General features: G+C 47.2%; 1 protein-coding gene across 1 annotated transcript in view; it reads right to left on the bottom strand.

Annotated features, from left to right (window-relative positions):
• Positions 1-5433, bottom strand: part of LOC127566659 (uncharacterized) — a 41241-nt gene extending 35808 nt beyond the window's left edge. The window contains exons 1-2 of the mRNA XM_052009173.1: positions 4658-5433; positions 505-600 (exon numbers count right to left, since the gene is read on the bottom strand). Coding sequence (XP_051865133.1) covers positions 505-565 — 61 coding nt within the window. The 5' untranslated portion in view covers positions 566-600; positions 4658-5433. The remainder of the gene's footprint in view (positions 1-504; positions 601-4657) is intronic.
• Positions 5434-22372: the final 16939 nt, after the last annotated feature.

Here is a 22372-nt window from a genome sequence, read left to right on the forward strand (position 1 = left end):
CTCCCAAGGGGGTTTCATCGCCACTTACACCGTTCTCATTTCTTTGTTCTCCCCGTTATCCCCAATAAACCCCAATGGCCTCACTCGACACCAAATTCTTTTCACTGACGTAAACTTCCTCTTCCTCATCAAACCTTCAATCAGCGTTGTTAACCAGATTCCTTGATTCTTCTCCTTGCAGGAACAGGCTGACTCTGAACTCTTACAATCTCGCTTTTCAACACGTCCCATTTCCCCGATGTTTCTCTCCCTCTGGAAGCTGCTCCCTTTGACTGTGTCGGACCGGCCCATTGTCGCCGCTCCATTCCCAGTGATCTCCTGCTCCCCAATCACCGCCTCTACGCCCATGAAAATGCCCACTGACAGGGATCTGTTACAGAGCTTCTTCTAACTGTGCTCTCCGCCCGTCAGGTCATCCCCTCTTCCTTTGTGAGCTGCAGATCCGGGAACCTGACCCGGACCCAATGTCAGGACGTTTATATTTCACAGAATTCTCTCACCCACCCTTGTCCTTCCTTATTTTTGTTGTCACTGGATCTCCTCCCCTGTCTGCACCTTCAGCCATGGTGGTGACCGGTGTTCACGGATTCTGCCGCTCTGCTGTAAACAGAACATCAAAAGGATAATCAGACAATGATGTACACGCTGGGAAAAATATTGTCTTACAAATGGGGTCACAAACCATCTCCTGACTTGCTGAAGGTTTACAGTATTGTCTGTGTTTTTTCCAGGAGGTGGGATTTGATGTTGATAAGTACATGTATCAACCTGAAGCGAATTATTTCGGACATACCGAGATGAGAAATGAGTCAGGTAAACGCTTCTCTTCCGCCCTCAGCCCTGTTAGTTAATCACTTCTGTATTCAGGTGCAAGACCCATGTCATACAACAGATCCTTAAAGCGTGAGGTGAGACATTATGTTGTAGTTGTAGAAGTCGTTGGTGAGGAGGACATTGGTGTACCTTCAACAATTTTGACCAAGTTGTTACTGGAAGGAAAAGATTTACGAGGATGTCGGCAGGACGATAGGGCCTGACCTATTGGGAGAGGTTGGCCAACTTTGGTCTTTATTCCCTGTAACGTAGTCGAAAGGGAGGTTACCTCAAAAAAGTGTTTGAAATTACGAGAGGCACAGATTAAGTGGATAGTAACAGTCACTTACCCAGTGTAGCGGAGTCCAAAAGTGGTGGCCACAGATTTAGGGTGAGAGGGAAAATATATTAAGACCTGAGAGGCAAGTATTACACGCAGAGGTTGGTGAGTATGCGGAATGATCTGCCAGAGGTTGTGGTTGAGGCGTGTACAAAAGGATAGTTGAAAAGCCTCTTTGATAGGGTCATGGGAGGGGAATCAAGAGGAATATGGGACTAACGCAGTAAATTGGAGTTAAGTGGGTGGGCACCGGAGTCGGCATGGACTCGCTGGGCCGAATGGCCTGTGCCCGTGCTGTATTGCATTGTAACTCAATTCAACAAATTATCAAATCAGCGTTTCCCCCTGCATTCGGTGTTCCATCTGCTCTCTTGTCCGTTCTCTCTCTCTGCTCAGGCGCAGTGACAAGAGAACAGTAACAGGGCGTAACATTTCCTTGCAGCTCAGGCAGGCTGTTACTATGGCAATGGAGGAAGTCACTCATCAAAAATAACTGAAAACGGAAATAACGGAATGTATATCACGTGTAACCAAGCCTCAGTGTGACAAAGGTCATCATTGAACATTCAGCCGCATTTTCAAACTGTGAAGCAGCAATTCCAATGTTCACATTTACACCACCAGACCTCTCAGTCATTCAGGGAATCCAACGTCAGTTCGGGCTTTGAAGAATATTGAGCAGTGTCACAGCTCCCGAAGCAGGTCCATAAAACAAGCACATTGCTGCAAACATACCTCCTCAAAAAAGCACGGGGGCCATTTAAATCATCCACTATTGAATTTAGTGGAGAAACCCTCTTGACTAATTTCTTCAGCTCAATCATATATTTTTCTAAATGTTGCACTGAAAGGGTCAACGCCTCTCGGCCCAGAGCACCGTGCAAGGTCCTACACACAGACATCTGGAGACTCCTCCCTCAACGTTAATAAACACCACAAAGTCTTGTCCTCCAACAGAGATAAGGGGCCAAGTGTTATGTTACCTGATTTAATGATGATACGGAGATACTAGCGGCGTGGGGTGGGGGTGTGGTGTTATTGTGCGTTGGTCATAAAGAGCCAGCAAATAGATAAAATTAGAGTAGCTGAGGGGCAAGAAGTTACAGATGGAGTATAATGTGGGAAAGGGTGAGGATATCAATGTATGTATGAAGAAACGTGAAGATATTGTTCAAGTGAAGTGAAACTGCGGCAAGGAATCTGGGGTTTCCAGCGTCTTAAACATAGTTTGAATGGACATACAGCAATTGATAAGAAAGGCCGGTGCAGTGTCGGCCTATATTGCAAAGAATACGGGCCACGAAAGAAAGGGGAGTTTTAATGCCACTTCACCTGGTGCTCTGAGAAAACACCAGGAGCATTTGGCGACCACATTGGTCTGTATATTTTCGGAACAATAACTTCACATTGGAGGCAGTGCAGAGGTTTACCAGTTGAAGCTTGAGATGAAGGGGTTCACGTATGAAGAGGCTGAGCAGGTTGTGATATATTCATTGGCGGTTGGAAGGAGAGGTGATCATACTGCAATAACAACATGGAACATGGGAGCAGGAGTCTGTCACTCGGTCCCTGAATCCCACCTCGCCATTCAATAATAGAGCGGACTAACCTGCCCTCGGCTCACCTCAGTTCCCCAAAGCTCTCAAATCCACGGACTGCCAAAAGAATCAAATACCCCAATGATCCGGATTGCACTCCACTCGAGGATAGAGAATTCCAGAGAGTCACCGCCCTCTGCAAGAAGTTCCTCCACACCTCACGTCCAAATGACTGCTCGCTCGTCATCTCACCGCATCCCTTCAATTCCAATTCTGCCACCAGAACAAACATCTCGACATCTACCCTTCTCTGCAAACAAAGGATGTTTTTCGACATCAAACCTTGCTGTTCTAAACGCCAAGAATAAATAGACATTACTTTCTCAGCCATTCACAGAACATAGAACTGTACCGCTAAGGAATAGGCTTTCCGGACGACCATGTGTGTGCTGAACATGATACCAAATTAAACTAAATCTCTTCTGTTTGCACACGATCCATATGACATAGAAAATTAAACAGCACCGGAACAGGCCCAACGGTCCATGATGTTGAGTCCAATTAACCTAATCCTTCCATTCCCTGTGAATTCTTGTGTCTACTTAAGAGCCTCTTAAACTGTTCCCCTGGCAGCAGGTTCCAGGCATTTATTATACGAGAACAATCCCCCACCTCCCCCCGCGCCACTCTTCCCCGCTGTCTGCTTGGCACATTTCTGGTTGAACTGTCTGACAATCTGCCTTGAATATCTTTAGTGCATCCACCTCCACAGCTCTCTGGGGGTGGGAATACCATATTATCATGGTCCAACCTACCCTCCGATCATGTTCTCTTCACTGTCAGTTCCCAAAAGCAACGACCCCTCAGCCATTCACTCAATCCATTGTCAGTTACAGATTTACAGAACGGCATCGCTTCGACAGAAGCAAATCAAATATCTGTAAACATTGCTGGGAATGCAACTTGTCTGCTCCAGAGGTCCAGGGGAGGAGGGAGAGGAGGTGTCCAAATCTCACTGTTATTAATTCTGCGGTGAAACCTGCGACGTCTCCTTCTTTGCCCGGCTGAATCACTCAACACTTGGTAATCCAAATAGGTTTCAATTAAAGGATGATCGTTGGCCAGAGGTGGAAATGCCCCACTGACCCCATCATCATATGGGGGCTGATGACTCACATGGGAAATGCACAACACAGCCGAGTGCACCGACGGCCAGACACAGCCGGAACTGCTTGTCGAAATGTCCTGTAAATATTGGTATTGTCCCTGCCTCTCCATCGGTGTGAGTGTATTGGGCAGAGTCTGCAGAAGGGAGGGTAGAGTGACCTCCGAATTAAAAGTTAAGTATGAAAAGTAATGGTGTATTTTGAATTTACATTTATAAGCTGCACAGACCGCAATATCCCGCGTTCTCACAATGCAAAATGCCATCTTATGCGATTAGCTGTATTTCCTGTTGATATGAACAGGCATAGTAATAAAAATTCTGTCTACTTTTTCACTCCAGTATCCTGCCTTTTAGCATCAAGTTGCTGCTGCGAGATGTTCGAATGTAATTCTCAGTGACTTCTCGTGCAGAGCCATAGGGGACCATCAGGTCCATGCCCACAACAGTGCCTTCCTGACCCAGTCCCGTTTGCCTGGATTTGGCTCCTATACTTGTAAAACGTACTTGTCCCTGTACTTGTCTGAATGCACTTCTACCCGCCTCAATCACTTCCTCTGACAGATCCTTCCAAAAACCCACCAGCCTGTGTGTGCAATAAAGTGCCTCTCGGGTCCCTTTTTAGGTATTATCCCCTCACTTGAACCTGTGCCCTCTAATTTTAGACTCTCTGAAGTTTGGGAGAAAGATTGCGAACATACAACTTTTCATGATAGATAAACTTCTGTCAGGTCACCCCTCAGCCTCCTATGCGCCAGGATATTATGGACGGATTATCTCTGTGGAACGATTCTAACTTACTCAGTTATTTTGTCACAATTCCATTTTTTGATCAACTCACTCCACGACACCACAGGAGTCCCGTGTTGGCAGATTCCGTTGGAAGAATACCATAATGTTGCCCAGGATATTCTGTGTCTTTACCTTCTGCTGAACTCCGGCTTCTCGATCCAGTCAGGCCGAGTAAGTCAGCGGTGCGCACTTTCACGGGAAAGCGGACACTCTCTGGGTAATCAGTATTTCCTTATCACATCGACGAACAGGACTTTAAACTCGTCAGCACATACTTTCCACATCCTGTTCACCGCCGCAGTTCTTGCACTGAATCGCACTCTCGTTCAAAGACAATAGTTCTAACACAGACTTCAATCTAAAATCCCGAATTCTGCTCAATGTCAACCTTACATTTCCCTCAGCTCATCCATCTGCAACCTGGAACAGTCCAGGGAGATTCGCGGCGGGCAGCTGGGTTCGGTCTGGTTCGTGGCCTTGGCTGTTCCGTTTACTGATCACCTTCATGTCGCCATTTTCCTGTCAGACTCGACGCCCCAGTGACGGTGAAGGACAAAGGTCGCTGTGAGCTCTCTGAAAATAAGCCGCGGAAGAGAGATCAGCGTGAAACAGCGGAGTGTTAGTTATTCGGAACGATCTTTGTTTTTTGAAGACTCGCTGTTCCTTTCTCTAGATTCTGTCTCTGCACCTCCATCCGGGAGCCTGACCTATCCGGGCATCGGACCCTTTATAAAGTCGGCCTCAACAATAATCCTCTGTTCGGGTTGTAAAAGGAGTGTAACTGGTCCGTGACTGTAACTTCTTGGATCCAAACTCCTGAGAATTAGCGAACATGTGCAGCAAGATAAGAATGTTATTGACCGTCAGTTTGTTGATCACTTACTGGAAACAAGTCGGCTTATCACAGAGCATCTGGTCACTTCACCTTCAAAGAGTCACGTAGTCATACAACACGGAGACAGTCCCTTCGGCCCAAATGGGCCATGCCGACCAATATACCCCATCCAACTACTCCCATTTGCCAGTGTTTGGCCCACAGCCTTCGAATCCTTACCAATCTTGACTTTATAGAGGTGTACAAGATGGTAAGAGGAATAGGTCGAGTGGACAGTTAGAGACTTTTACCCAGGGCGACAATGGATAACACAAGGGGACATATATGTCAGGTGATTGGAGGAAGATATAACGGGGATGTCCGAGGTATGCTTTGTTGCATAGAGAGTGATGGGTGCATGGAACACACTGCCAGCAGAGGATGTGGTGGAACATACATTAGAGACATTTAAGAGGCTCTTAGATAGAGACAGGAATGATAGAGAAAGGGGGACTATGTGAGAGGGAAGGATAGTTAGATCTTGGAGCAGCATGAAATGTCGGCACAACATTGTGGGCTGAAGGGCCTGTATTGTGCTGTAATGCCCTATGTTCTATGTTCTATGTTCAATCATTGTACATGCCCAACTGTCTTTTGAAAGTTGTTATTGTACCTGCCTCAGCCACACCCTCTGGCAGCAGGTTCCACAGAGATGGCACGCTTTGTGTACACTTCACCCCATCTATGCCCCTTATGTTTTTATGCACCTGTATAAGATGACCTCTCATTGTCCTGCGCTCGAAGATATAAAGTCCTAGTCTGTCCAAACTCCCCGTGTAACTCAGTCCTGCAAGTCCTGGCGGCATCCGTGTCACTCGTTCATGCACAGTCTCAGTTTAGTAACATCTTTCCAAACCTCTAAGTGTCTTCTCACTATCGTTCTGTTCAAGCACACCATAATCACCCAACTTTTGCACTCAGTGCCCTGACTTCTGAAGGCCAGTGTTACCAAAGCCTTTTTCACCGCGCTTTCTACCTGTGACTCCACTTTCAGAGAACCATGTCCCTGTACTCCAAGGTCCCTCTGTTCTGCAACACTCCCCATGGCCCTGCTGTTCACTGTGGAAATCCTACCAGAATTTGTCTTTCCAAAATGCAACACTTGGCATTTTCCAATCGGCCACTTATTCAGCTGATGAAGATCCCGCCGTAATTTTTCACGACCTTATTCATTGCCAACTGCACCACCTATTTTACTTACATCTTTAAACTTAACAACCATGGTTTGTACATTCTTATTCAAGTCATTGATAGAGATGACATATAATAATGGGCCCAGAAACGACCCTTGAGGTACTCCACTAGGCACGGGCCTCCAGTCCGAGAAACAACCTTCCACTACCACACTCTACTTCCTACCATCAAGCCAAACGTGTATCCAATTATCCAGCTCTCCCTGGATTCCATGAGATGTAAATTTACATTGAATCCTCCTACGAGGAACCTCATCAAAATTTTTACTGACATCTATATAAACTGCGTCTACCTCAATGACTTCATCAAATTTCTTGCTCATCTCCTCAAAATTCTCAATCAAGTTCGTAAGACATGATCTCCTACGCACAAAGCCATGTTGACTATCCCTAATTAACCCATGTATTTCCAGAAGTACGTAAATCTTATCCCTCAGAATCCTCTCCAGTAACTTACCGTACAGCTGTTAAACTTTCTGGCCTGGAGGTCCCAGGTTTTTCTTTTCCGCCCTTCTTAATTAAGGACACAACTTTCACACTCCTCCAGTCTATGGCCCCTCACCCGTGGCTAACGGTGATGCAAATATCTCAGCCAGGGCTCCCGCCATTTCTTCTACAGCCTCTCACAGTGGTCTTGGATATACCTTGTCAGAACCTGTAGATCTTTCTACCGACATACATTTCAAAGTATCCAGCAGCCCTTGCATTGCAATGCGCACCATCCCCAATACGCCCCCATTTACTTGTTCCTTGTTTCGAAGTCTTCATGTCTTTCTCCACCGTAAAAACAGAGGAGAAATATTCATTGAGGACCTTATCCATCTCTTGCGGCTCCATACCAAAGTGTCCCTCTTGGAATTGTGTGTGGGGGTGTCTATAACTCTCTATCGTTAGTGTTATTCCTTTTAGTTTGTTTGTAAATCACTTTGAATTTTCCTTAATCTTACCTGCCAAGGTTATTACATCCCGCCCTTTCTCTGCCCCTGATGTCCTTCCTGAGTACTCTCCTTCATCCATGATACTCCGCAGGGATTCACTTGATCCCCGATGCCTGTACCTGACCCATGCCTCCTGGTTTTTCCTGGCCAAGTCTTGAATATCCCTCATCAGCCAGGGTCCCCTTCTCTTAGCAGCTGTGCCATTCACCTTAACAGGAACATGGAGACCATGAGCTCTCACTATCTCACATTTAAATACCTCCTATTTGCCTGTGGTACCTTTCCCTGCAAACTATTTTAATCATCCTTTGCATCTCCTCTGTCGTACCGTGAAAATTCACCTTGCCCCCATTCAGAACTTGAACTTGTGGACTAGTTCCTTCCCTTCCGTTACGCTTCAGAGACGAAGAGAATGATGGTCTCTGAACCCAAAGTGATCCCCCGCTGTCACATCATCACCTGCAAGAGTATCGTCACCTGTATTACACAAAAGTAAGTCGAGCTTTGCCCCTCCTCAGACGGTCCCTCTGTTTGTTGCCCAAGGAAAAGTTCCCTTTCCCCTCTCGCAGTGGCAGCCGTGACAGAGGCCTTGCTCGACCTCAGTGAAGTTTCAGCTTGCTGGACTTTTCCTCCGTGCTCGGCATCAGATTGTCCGCCTCACTCTCAGCTTCATCAGACAGAACCTACTTAATGTACTGAAGAGGCGGAGAGACTGAAGGGGAAACAAATCTATACGTTGGACCTGATGGAAAATGTCCCGATGATACAATTCACCATAAAGTCCAACAATAGACTTCTAATTACCCGCCCTCGGAAAAAACCTCACTATTGGTGCCAGGAGGCAGCACCAAGCGGACGCCGAACCATCCAGCGCACCGTCATCCACCGCCTGTTCTCCCGAGTTACAGCCCCCGTGGCTGCACGAACCCAGTCCCACTCCCACTTCGACCAAGGAGCAGTGCCGGATTGGTGGCAGGTTGTTTCCTCCTCTGTCCTGTCACTGTTCCGAGCGCTGTTAAATACCCGGGAACCACTGAGCATCCGCAGTCAATGGAAGTAGACTCCTTGCCACCCCAGCTCTCTCCATGGGCCTGGCTAGGACCGGGATCGGGACAGTAGGAGGTGAACTTCTGGGTGACTCTGCTGTCGTTTTTCCGAGAGTGGGATTCTCCATCACATTACCTGCCTGGCGCAACTAATGTGGGGGTCTAAGCGTCTGCCTTGGTCACATAAAGCATAATAGAAGGACGACCAGGGAAATGAGAGCACGAAAGTAGGCGATGGGAGACGGGAGGCAGAGAGAGGCGTGAGAAGGGGAGAATGTATGGAGTCGAGCGGAGAGAGAGCGGAGGAGGGGAAGGGGTGCGAGAGCGAGGGGAGAAAGAGCGAGAGAGGAAGAGAGAGAAAGAGAGAGATAGAGAGAGAGTGAGAGAGAGAGAGGGTCAACAGAGCCACCATCGTGCAAATCGAATGGCGACACCGTCAGCTGAAGGCGAGTCTCCAGCTTCCAACAGACATTACTGCAGACACAAGAGGCTGCAGACACTGGATTCTGGAGCGGTGAGAGGCGCCCTCTAAGTCAGAGCTTTCCTCTACAGACAACACATCACCCTCAACGTACGCTTCCCTCGGAAGGCTGCCGGTGGTGGGAGGCGGGGAGGGGCCGAGGAAACTGTTGCAAAGGCTGTGTGGAGACTGATGCAAGGGCCCGTGTTACGGATCATCCCAGCAGCTGCGTGACAGAGGACTCGCTGAGCTCCGAGCTGTTGCCGTGGACACACACACACCGAGCGAGACATCACGTGCTGCTGGAAGGTCATCAACTCGGTGAAAGACTCCCTTTCGTCTGCCCGAAACTTGTTGGTCTCCCAGCAAAGCGAGATGTCTGGAAAGGAACGCTGCCGACTGGCGCAATCCCGGCTGCAGGAGTACGTGATGAGGGACGCACTGAAGCTCGGTGCAGCCAATGCAAACGCTATGTGGCGAAGGACCACAGTTTAGGCGCATTCAGTTACATCACATGGAGGAGCTGAGTTGGGTGCCGACGACCCTGGAGCATAGAAAGGGCTATCACCTCAGCGAGCCACATGAGGGCAAACGGTGCTGTGTGTTTTTGATTTTTTCCCCTTTAGGTTTTATACGAGGGAATGTGAAAAGCATGAATGTTAACGTTTTGTATTTTACATGTTTACTCCCTTTGTACATAATTTCATTTTGTACAACGTTTATTCTGACGGAGTTAGGGGGAGGATATTCAATCACTCTACCCTGTAACACAAACCGAGACAGGAGGAGGACATTCAATCACTCGAGCCTCTAACACACTCGGAGACAGTGGAAGGACATTCAATCCCTCAACCCTGTACACACGCGGAGACTGGAGGAGGGCATTCAATCCCTCGACCGTTACACGCACCGAGACAGGGGGAGGACCTTCAATCCCTCGACCTTGTTACACAAACGGAGGCTCAAGGGTAGGACATCCAACCCTTCGAGCCTGTTAAACATACAGAGACAGGGGGAGGGCATTTAATCCCTCGACCGTGTTACACACACGTAGAAAGGGGGTAGACATTCAATCCCTCGACCCAGTTAGACACACGGAGACAGTGGGAGGACATTCAATCCCTCGGCCCTGTTACACGGACGGAGACACGCGGAAGATATTCAATCACTCGATCTTGTTACACACACGGAGACAGTGAGAGGACATTTAATCCCTCGAACTTGTTAGATATACGGAGACAGGGGTAGGACATTTAATCCCTCAATCCTGTTACACACACCGATACAGGGGGAGGACATTCAATGCCTCTATCCTGTTACACCCACGAAGTCGGGGGAGGACATTTAATCCCTCGACCATGTTGCACACATGGAGACAGGAGGAGGATATTCAACCCTCTGATCCTGTTACACACACGGAGGCAGGAGGAGGACATTCAATCCCTCGATCCTCTTAGATACACGGAGACAGAGGGAGAATATTCAAACCCTTGATCCTGTCAAACATGGAGACCAGGGCAGGACATTCATTCCCAGACAACTGAGCCCCTCCGGGACATCATCCCATTCAGTTCCCAACACACCCCCGCCACCGGCAACCACCCTTCAGTCGCCACTATCACATCGTCACCTATGGCTCCACAGCTCGTGATCCAGAGCCCAGGTCTTGTCGATCGGTTTAAATGTTAGTGAGGCTGCTCCATTTGAACCTTCTCCGGACGAAAACCGGATCGGTCTTCCCAGGTGATGAACAGCCGGAAGACGCAAAGTCTGACAGCGATTTGGAGGAAACTGAAGATTGATCGTGAACATGTATTGGACCGTTACAGAAAGCTAAAAGCAAGGCCGAGGGAGACTGCTGTCCCTGTCTCAGGTACTGTGGGCGGAATGTTTCGGTTATACAAAGCCCTGGTCTGAATATCCCAGGAGCAGAGAGAGGGGTTTGTACGACCCAGAGCGGGGCAGACCGGTACCCGAGTGAGGGGACCGTGGACTGACCACAGTCATCCCGGAGTTACATTGTACGGACAGATCAAGACAGAGGCTGTCTTTTCTGGGATGTGGGAAGTTGAGGAATGTTCTGATTGAGGTTTCGGAATGTTCTGATTGAGGCCTCAGCCCAAACCCCAAATTTGTGTGAAGTAAGTTACACTTTCTGCTGAAATCATCGGAGATCAGACACCAAGTCAGAAAATTGCAAATGTTCCGTGATTTCACCATTGGAACGATAACCTGAGCACTCAGCATCATTTCATTTTGTGGGCAAAGTCAGATCTTTACGGTTTATTTCCGATCACGCAAAATTAACACGATGAAACAGTGACGGACAGGTTGACTGGTCAGTCCCGTTTGTACGTCAGGGGGACCGCTGATAATTAAATTCCAGCCGCACCGTCCTCAGCAAAGTGACTAAATGAACGGTATCCGGGGAGAGCGCATTATCCCGCCCCCCGGGTGACAGTGTTATTATTGGTGTCCCAATCGAGCCCCACCCTGGGTTCTTCCTGTGTAATTCCCCGGGTCCCCACTGGGGGCATTATTTTCATTATTTTTCAATCTTTTTCTTAGTTTGCAAATTAATACAGATTGATATCTAACATCGATGACTGTACATGCAATAAAAAGAGATCACCAGAACAATCATGACAGAGATAATCATAAAGAAAAATAAAATATAAAAAAAATTCAGATCATAATGCAATTAGTTTCAAGATAATTATGGATAAGGATGGGTCTGGTCCTCGAGTGGAGCTTCTAAATTGGAAAAGGCCAATTTTATGGATATGAGAAAGGATCTAGGTAGGGTGGATTGGGATAAGTTATTTTCTGGCAAGGATGTGCTAAGTAAATGGAAAGCCTTCAAAGACGAAATTTTCAGAGTGCAGAGTTTGTATGTTCCTGTCAGGATTAAAGGCAAGGGTAACACTCATAGGGAACCTCGGTTTTCAAGGGATATTGGTGAGCTGGTTCAGAAAAAGAGAGAGGTGTATAGCAGCTATAGGTTACTAGGAACGGATGAGGTACTTGAAGAGTATAGGAAATGTAAGAAGATACTAAAAAGGAAATCAGGAAGGCGAAAAGAAGACATGAGGCTGCTTTGGCAGATAATGTGAATGTAACCCCAAAGGGTTTCTACAGGTATATTAAGAGCAAAAGGATAGTAAGAGACAGAATTGGTCCCCTAGGTGATCAGAGTGGTCGTATATGCGTGGTGCCTCAGGAGATGAGTGAGGTCATAAACAGATTTTTTACATTAGTATTTACTCAGGACACTGGCATCGTGGATATGGAAGGAACGGAAACAAGCATTAGTGTCATGCAACATATACAGATTAAAAAGGAGGAGGTACTTGATGATTTACAGCGAATAAAGGTAGATAAATCACCAGGGTCTGACGAGATATTTCCTCGGACCTTGAGAGAGACTAGTGTAGAAATTAAAGGGGCCCTGGCAGATATATTCAAAATGTCCTTAGCTACAGATGCGGTGCCAGAGACTGGAGGATAGCTCAAGTTGTTCCATTGTTTGAGAAAGGCTCGAAGAGTAAACCAAGTAATTACAAGTCAGTGAGTCTGACATCAGTAGTGGGTGAATTATTGGAGGGTGTTCTGAGAGAAAGGGCATATAAGTATTTGGACAGCCAAGGGTTGATTAAGGATAGTCAGCATGGCTTTATGCGTGGTAGATCGTGTTTAACGAATCTTGTGGAGTTTTTGGAGGAGGTCACTAAGAAATTAGATGAAGATAAGGCTGTGGATGTTGCCTACATGGACTTTAGTAAGGCCTTTGACAAGGTCCCACATGGGAGATTAGTTCAGAAGGTTCAGTCAATGGGTATCCATGGTAAGGTTGTAAACTGGATTCGAAATTGGCAGAGTGGGAGAAGACAGAGAGTTGTTGTGGATGGTTGTTCCTCAGATTGGAGGCCCGTGACTAGTGGTGTGCCTCATGGATCTGTGTTGGGGCCATTGTTGTTTGCTATTTATATCAATGATCTAGACGATAATGTGGTAAATTGGATTAGTAAGTTTGCGGATGACACTAAGTTTGGAGGTGTAGTGGACAGCGAGGAAGGCTTTCAAAACTTGCAGAGGGATCTGGACCAAATGGGAAAATGATCCAGAAAATGGCAGATGGAATTTAATGCAGACAAGTGTGAGGTGTTGAATTTTGGAAGGACAAATCAAGGGAGGACATACACAGTAAATGGTAGTGCACCGAGGAGTGCGGAGGAAGAGAGGGATCTGGGAGTTCAGATCCATAATTCACTGAAAGTAGAGACACAGGTAGACAGGGCTGAAAAAAGGCTTTTGCTATCCTGGCATTTAGAGATCAAAGTATTAAGTATAGGAGTTGGGATGTTTTGGTGAGGTTGCGTAAGTCATTGGTGAGACCAAATTTAGAATATTGTGTGCAGTTCCGGTCGCCGAACTACAGGAATGACGTCAGTAAGATTGAAATAGTGCAGAGGAGAGTTACTAGAATTTTGCCGAGTCTTCAGGAGTTGAGTTACAGGGAAAGATTGAGCACGTTAGGACTTCATTCCTTGGAGTGGAGAAGAATGAGGGCAGATATGATAGAGGTTTACAAAATTACGTGGGGTGTAGACAGAGTTAATGAGAGTAGACTCTTTCCACCTAGATTAGCAGAGATAAGTACGAGAGGACATGGCATTAGGGTGAAAGGGGCAAGATTTAGGGTGAACATTAGAGGGAACTTCTTCAGTCACAGAGTGGTGGGAGTGTGAAATGGGCTGCCATCTGATGTGGTAAGTGCGGGCTCGCTCTTAACTTTTAAGAGTAAATTGGATAAATACATGGACGGGAGAGGTCTGGAGGGGTATGGGCTGGGGGCAGGTAAATGGGACTAGCAGAATAATGTTCGGCACAGACTAGAAGGGCCAAATGGCCTGTTTTCTCTGCTGTAGTTTTCTATGGTTCTATCTCACGATCTCTTAGCAGATGAATATAATATGAAAGAAAGGAAAAAGAATGATTTATTGTGTATATAATAGAAAAGGAAAAACAATCCCCAAGTCAATAAAAAATTGTAAATAATATGTCAAACCAAACTAAAAAACATTTCCCAAAAAAGACAAAGAAAAATAAAACTAGACTTAAATTTCTTACTAGAAAGAGCAATATGATGTCGTCAAATCGGTTCCTCGAAATTGATAAGTTATTGAAAAGGGATCGCTCTCATATGAAAGTATTGAATAAATGGACTCCAAGGGGGGCATTCGAGCCGTACATCCGACAGCAGCTGCTCGGTGCGTCCGGGCGGCTTGGTCACGTCACCTCAACACCACCTCTCACGTCACAACGACCGCACTCCGACCTGGGAACTGCGAGGGTTGAAACCCGGAGAGCACACATTTAACGGGGAGGGCAAACAGAGAGACAAAGAGAGAGAAACATAGAGAGAGAGACAGAGAGAGAGAGGGAGAGAGGGACAGAAGCAGAGAGAGAGACAGAGAGAGAAAGAGAGAGAAAGGGAATAAAGTAGTCTTTTTATTCTGAACTGATGGGTAATGCAGTGATGGCGATGATTTCTTTCCTGATTAGGCAGGTGTTCACAAACAAAAGGTGGCACTGATCACGTGTTATAGGTTGTAGAAAACTACTTTATTGGAGTTATCTAAATAATTAAAAGCAGAAAGAAATAGAACACAATAAAATACACAAGGACTCAAAATACTGATCAACCAATCAATGAACCGATCAAGAAAATGCCGGAGGGAACCTCAGGTGTCGGACAGCCTTTTCTACAGCCATCTCTCGGTCTCATGGCGCTGGTCGCGACCCAACTCAGGCAAGATTCAAATTTGCACTAAGAAGTTGCCTCTTTATCTATCCTTCAAAACTGAGCAGAGTCCCTACTCCAGTATTTGTCCATTCAGTCATGGTACCGGTTTGTGAGAGGAAATGTTCATCAAAGGGCGATGGAAGCAGGGTCAATGAATACTTTTAAGACAGGGGTGTGGACATTCCTGACGACGAAGGGCCTGATCGGTTACTGCAGGTGAGAAGAAATGTGGAATTGAGGTTACATTGAGACTGGCCGTGATTGTACTGAATGGATTTCAGTTAAAGGGCTCCTGTATCTATTTCTTGTGTCTGAATCTCTGCTGATATTCTCCATGTATCGATTTCTCCATAAATTAAATCTGTGCTCCAATCCTTGAAACCTACACTGATGAGAACAATTTGCTCTGTTGACCCTACCTGATCCAATCAAGACCACATCCATCTCTCACAAACCACACACAACCTGTTTTAGTTCAGCGAGACAAGGGCAAATTCTCCGGTATCACCCTATAAGAGTAACCTCTCGTCCTTGGAATTGTTCCAGCAGACCAGGCCCACATACTCTCACGGACCTTCACTTCCTTTCTGAAAGTGGGAGAGCCGAATTGGATACAGTATCGTTCAGTTTCAACATGAAATCCCTGCCTTTGTACACTGTGCTTCTGCATATGAAAGCCAGGGCCCCAGGTGATTTCCGAGTGCAGGACTGGAGCACTGTCCTCCGGAGATGAGGTCCGGATGTGCTACATATCTGGTGATCCAGCTTCAACCAATGATGCTTGGTGACTCCACACTCCGCACAAGGACACCCAAACTATTGGAGAAAGATAGTGGTTTGGTCTGTTTGTTGAAAAAATTGATCTCAATACTTTTTTGAAAAATTTAGAACACATTCCTTGTTGTATAAGGATTCTATTTTGATTATATTACGCATGAAATGTTTCAGCTTCCTCTGACTAACATGGATGTTTAAAGATATTTGTAATGCAACATAGAAGCGGTCAGGTGGCCACAGACCCTGCCCCAGTCCCTCCACAAACTCCCGGTCAAACCTCAGAGCAAAATTCCAAAGTTTTTACTTCAGCTTCCGTGCGAGGAAAGCTGGGAAATGTGGGTGGGCAGTCAGTGAAGGGTGGTGGGGGTGGAATTATTTCCACACACGTTTCTCAGCCTATGGCACACTTCCACGCCAGGTTGAGGGTGACCGGGCTGGGAGAGATGAAGTGTGACCAGGTGTGAGCCCGGACCCGGAGACAGGCTGTGGCATTTCGCCACATGTAGCTCGAAGGGAGCGGCTCTGCCCCAGAGAACCGGCAAATACTTCTGGACATCACGGCCGTCTTTACAGCAAAGACAGGGGAAAGTTATAATCCGCAGGAAAAAAAAAACACAAGCTGCAGGTAGGAAACGATAAAATGCTGAGAACACAATCCATAGACTCTGAGACATTGAATGCGCCGTTAATAATCAGTCCCGTTCATCACCGTTATTCAACAGCAGGGGAACCGCTGATTACAGAATTGCACCTGAGAGCAGTTCCTGAGATGGCTGCAGTTCCAGGCTGCAGATCCAGATGGAGAAATTTGATAAATTAACATTGTATGGACTGTCTGCTGAATGGCTACAGAAATATCCGTCAACAGCTGCGCCGTGCGGAAGGACGGCAGGATCACGTGACATCTGGGCCACCTCTGACGTCACAGAGTCTCCAGGTTGAGCTGGGAACCGAAGCGCGGCCATTCAGTGTCCGCAGGCGGTGACGTTTCCCGATCATGTGTCCACCTGCAGTCCGGGTCTGGGCTCCTGCAGAGACTGAAATTCCTTCTTCCCTGACAAACCGAACTCATTCCCCAACATCCTGAAACAGAGTGAAGAATAAAGAAGAGAACAAACAGATTACACAACAGTGTCAGTAACTGGCGACTGGGGTAAATATTTCAGCACTGACAGACAAATATCACAAGGAAACCGTGCTATTCACTGATAGTTTACCCCACTAACCATTAACACAAACACTCACCCGATCCACTCCAGACTCGGGTGAGTCAGGATGAGGCGGCGGAGAGCGGGGACAGATCGGTCCGTGAGACAATTGTAACCCAGTTCCAGCTCTGTCAGTGAGCGGTTTGTGCTGAGAGCGGAGACGAGATCCTTGACACCAGAGTCTGTGAGACCGACATCCGCCAGCCTGGAGATGAGAGACAGGGAGAGGGTAAGGGACACAGAGAGAAAGGAGACGGTGAAAATCCCTAGGGTGTATCAGTAACATGATTTCTGACCATGTTAATGTTTAGTATCAGACACCCAGTGACTGTAAACACAATCTCTCACAGTTTGGGACTTACCGCAATCCTTGTATTTTACACTCCTGGTCGCTTAGAGCCCCAGACACCAGTTTCACTCCTGAATCTCCCAGTTCATTGCAAGCAAGGTCCAGCTCCGTCAGTGATCGCTTTGTACTGAGAGCAGAGACGAGATCCTCGGCAAAAGAACCGGTGAGATCGACACCACCCACCCTGGAGGTGAGAGTGAGAGTGAGTGTGAGGGACATCGAGAGACATGAGACGGTGCAAATCACAACGCTAATCAGCAACACAATTACTGCCCACATTAATGTTCAGTATCAGACACCCAGTGACTGTAAACACAATCTCTCACATTCTGGGACTTACTTCAGTCTCTATATTGTGTATGTGGTGATGTTAAGAGCCGCAGCCAGCAGTTTCACTCCTAAATCTTCCAATTCTATACAATCTAGATCCAAGTTTGTCAGTGTGTCGTTTGTGCTGAGAGTGGAGACCGGATCTTCCGACCAATCAAGCGAAAGACTGGCTCCATCCAGTCTGGATATGAGAGAGAGCGAGGGTGAGGGACACAGAGAGAGAGGAGATGATGCAAATCCCCAGGGTTTATCCGTAACACAATTACAGACCACATTAATGTTCAGTATCAGACACGCTGTAACTGTAAACACAATTTCTCACAGTCTGGTATTTACTCCAGTCTCTGTATTTTACACTCCGTGTCCGTCAGAGCAGCACACACAAGTTTCACTCCCGAAATTCCCAGGTTATTACCACACAGGTTTATTTCCATCAGCGATCTGTTTGCAGTGAGAATGGAGACGAGTTCCTCGGCACCAGAATCTGTGAGACCGACTTTCTCAAGCCGAGAGATGAGAGAGAGAAGGTGTATGAAGGACACAGAGAGACAGGAAACGGTGGAAAATCCCAATGGTGTACAGTAACACAATTACTGTTCACATTAATGTTCAGGGTCAGAAACCCAGTGACTGTAAAAACAATCACTCACAGTCTGCGACTTACCACAGTCTCTGTATTTTACACTCCGGGCGCCTCAGAGCCGCAGACACTCGTATCACTCCCGTATCTCCCAGTTTATTACTCCCAAGTCTAAACACAAACAGACAAAGTGAGGAACAAAGTGATTCACCCGTGGCTCTGACAGAATTACACTCACTCGAATATTTCAGGAAACATTAAACCCTTCAGGAAATAACTGACCGGAGTTCCTAGCGCTGTCACTGACCATCAATCTGCAGTTCCAGGGTATTCACAGAAAACTGGTAATTTAGTGTGTGGGTGTGACCCCTCTAAACTCTCCACATTCTTTCTCATTCCCGGACAATGGGACGATATGTGCCTGGCATGAGAAGGCCGGGGCCAATAGACCACAGGGTGTGGGAGTGAGAGGAGTCTCACAAAAGAGGGTGTATGGTGGAGTGAGGAGAGAACCAAAAAGGGGGAGGTGTGTAGTGGGAGTGAAGTATTCCACAGAGGTGGGTGAAGAGAGATACCACAGGAGAAATGGGGGAGGGGTGAGGAGAGACCCACCGAGAGGGGAGCAGATTCCCAGTCAGACGTTTTTCTCCGGTGACACTCTCCCGTCCATCCGTGGGAATAGGGTTGGAAGCGCCGTCACACCGACTGCTGCAGTGAGTGTCGGTCTGAGTGTCAGTAACAGTTAGAGGGAACATGGTCAATGGACATATCCATTCATGTGATTTATTTCAATTAAACCAATAGAGTTATTCACTGATCTGATGAAGTCTCCAACATTCCTTCACAATAAACCACTGATCCCTCCCAGCCTTGGGGAATTACTGACCGTCCTCTGGTTATTTTTCACAGTTCTTCACAATCTGCCTTTTTACAGTTTTCTCCAAACTCTTCCTTTTCCTTTACATTGAAACAACGAAATAGAATTGTTACTTAGTTCAGAGCTGCAGATAAGTCAACAGTTACCTCAGCTCCTGGCACTTGTGCAGCTCTGGTCCCAGCCGCTGGAGCCCTTCACACTGAATGCCGCAGTTCCACAGATCGAAGAGTTTTATTGTATCACAGAGCCCGATGACATGAGACAGGACGGCGCATTCAATGGGATTCAGGCGAAAGTCACTGAGTGAAAGTGTTTCCACAGCTCCCAGTGCGGCCTGAGCCAGTCCACGGTTCTGAGACTCAAACAGGTAATGCAGTGTGTTCAGGAGGATCCTTTTACCAGCTTCACTCCCTTTGTTTACAATCTGGCGTCTAACCTCCTCCTTCACCCAGTCAATCACTCGGCAGGTTGTTTGATTGGAAAATGGGCCTAGAAATTCCTCCAGGCCCAGGGCAGACCTTGGCGAAGAGAGACCAGCAAAGAAACGAAGAAACACCGCATATCGCCCATCTTCTTCGCTGTCGGCTTCAGTAAGGTGTTCCATGATATCCCCGGGATCTGGTGTCAGGAACTTTACGAGTGCTGCTACAAACTCTTGGATGGTGAGGTGTGGGAATGTGTACACCACGCTCCGGGCAGAATCCTCTCTCTCCAAAAGCTCCATTAGGAACCCGGACAGGAACTGGGAAGGCTGCAGATTGTACTCGATCAAATCTCCATCGGTAAACACAATCGTCTTCTCGGACAATCCTGTGAAGGCCATATGACCAACCCTCAGTAACACATCACGGTGCCTTTCAATCTTAAGGCTGTGGTTTTTCAGGATGTTGTAAATATAGTAGGAATATAGTTGGGTGATGGTCTTGGGAACTCGCTGCGGGTCCCTGTGTCTTTGTGTGAAGAAGGGGCCCAGTGCCAGACCGAGGATCCAGCAGTAGCAGGGGTTGTAGCTCATGGTGTACAGGATCTCGTTCTTCTCCACGTGTTTGAAAACAGCTGTTGCCACCGCCTTATCTTCAAAGTGCCTGTTGAAATATTCCTTCCGTTCCTCACCAACAAATCCCAAGATTTCAGCCCATACATCGATCTCCGCCTTTTCCGATAAATGTAATGCAGTGGGACGGGTGGTCACCAGCACTGAACACCCTGGGAGCAGCTTGTGCTGGATTAAACTGTACACAACTTCAGACACCTTACACGGAAATTCAGGGTCTGTGCACAATTGCTGAGGTTTTGTGTCTCTCCGGCTGTCACCAAAATCGATTCTTTCCTTGAATTCATCTAAACCATCGAATATGAACAGCAACCCCTCTGGGTTCTTCCACAGCCTTTCCAGAACATTCCTCAGGTAGGGATTAAAAAATACTATTAAGTTCCACAGGTTTATTGTGCAAATAATCGTGTTTAAATCTAGGAACTTAATGCTGAAGATAAACTGGAAGTGTTGGTATATTTTCCCCGTGGCCCAGTCATAAACAATCTTTTGCACCATGGTTGTTTTCCCGATCCTCGGGACTCCGGCCACTGCTGCCGAGCTCCCAGATTTGGATTTACTCCAGGAAAGGCTGCCCTGGAACAACTGATCTGTCCGGATTGGTTCCGACTTTCCCCGGAGATGTTCCTTTCTCCACTTCTCGTGCTCCCGGCCTCTTGCCAGCAGCTCGTGTTCCACAAGTCTCCGACGTCGAACAGTGGAAATGACCGTGAGCTCAGCGTATCGATCAACCAGCTGGAAAACCTTCACCTTCTCCCTCATCAGGATGGTGTTCACTCTCAGTGTTTCAGTCTGTTGCCGCAGTCCTCTTGTGTTTCTGTTGAACATCTTTCAGGGGAAAGGACATTGGTCAAAATGTCAGATATTTCAACTGAGAACTCAGTATTTAAGATGACAAGAATTAGTTCAATTCTCTTGAATTAATTGAATTCATTAATGTATGTTGGGGGGGAAAGTAAACTTGTTTAACCGATCCATGTCTCAACAGAGAGCCATGGCCTGGAAAACATCTGACCCTGACATTCCAATATGTACTGAGCTGTGTACGTTTCCCTGCTAGTTTACTGATCCCTGCCTGTCCTGTACTGGACACGCTCCCACTAAGACCACAGCTATCGTTGTTCCTGTGGAACTCACTTTGAAAACCCTAGTGTTGAGGTGGTGTATTGAGATGCAGAAATGTGTAGTTTACGTTCTTTCAAAGGAAACGATCTGGGTGTTACCGCTCTTCTACTGTTGCTCCTTCACATAAAAACACTGTCCAGCAGCATCTGTGGGGATGGGGGAGGAATTACCGAGATCTCGGCAATCTCACTGTCAGGCAGGCAGGGTTGCGACAGGGCACTCTTGTTGGTTACTGCTTTATTTCATGACTTGGTCCGGCGCAGATTCCCAGTCACCTGTCAATCTACTTTAAACCTTCCCGTGAAGTCCATGCAGATTTCCCTGCAGGGGTATTTCTCCTTTCCAGTTCAAATGCAACCTGTCTCTCTCGTGTAGTTCGCCCCTTCTCCAGCAGAGGTCCCAACGGTACAAGAACCTGGAACACCACCCCGCCACCCCCGCTTTGGCTGCCGAGCCACTCGTTCTTTTAGGGTATATTTTGTTTCTGACCTCGCTGTCACGTGGAACTGTGAGTAATAGGAGATCACTGCCCTAGCGGCCCTGCTGCTCGACTTGTTATAACTACCTCTACTCATTCTGCAGGACCTCATTCATTGTTCTTCCAACGTCGCTTGTATCAACCGGCTGTTCGCCCTCCCGCTCGAGAATGTTTGTGCAGACACTCAGAGATATCATTGACCCTGGCACCCGGGAGGTAACACACCGCCCTGACGACTCTTCTGCAGCCACAGGATCTTATTCCTGTCCCCTTCACAAGCGAGCCTCCTGTCACTATCGCCCTGTCTGTCTGCACCCTTTCCCTCGGAGCTTCAGAGCAGGTCACAGTGCCAGAGACATGACAGCTGCTGCTCCTCACTGAAAGTCCATCCCCAGAACATTATCATAAGAGGTACACCTGTTAGTGAGGTAAATGGCCACAGCAGAATTCTGCACTGCCTTCTACTCCACTTACATTTCCTGCTGATCACACATCGATCAGAAACCCGCATCTTACGTGTGACCAAGTCACTAAATGTAACATCGGTGGTGCTCTCAGCATCCCGGATGATCCTGAGTACATCTAACTCCAGCTCTAGTTCCTTGCCACGTTTATCAGGAGCTGCAGCT

Source organism: Pristis pectinata, chromosome 44 (genome assembly GCF_009764475.1).
Source record: "Pristis pectinata isolate sPriPec2 chromosome 44, sPriPec2.1.pri, whole genome shotgun sequence".
In the NCBI taxonomy this organism is placed as follows: Eukaryota; Metazoa; Chordata; class Chondrichthyes; order Rhinopristiformes; family Pristidae; genus Pristis; species Pristis pectinata.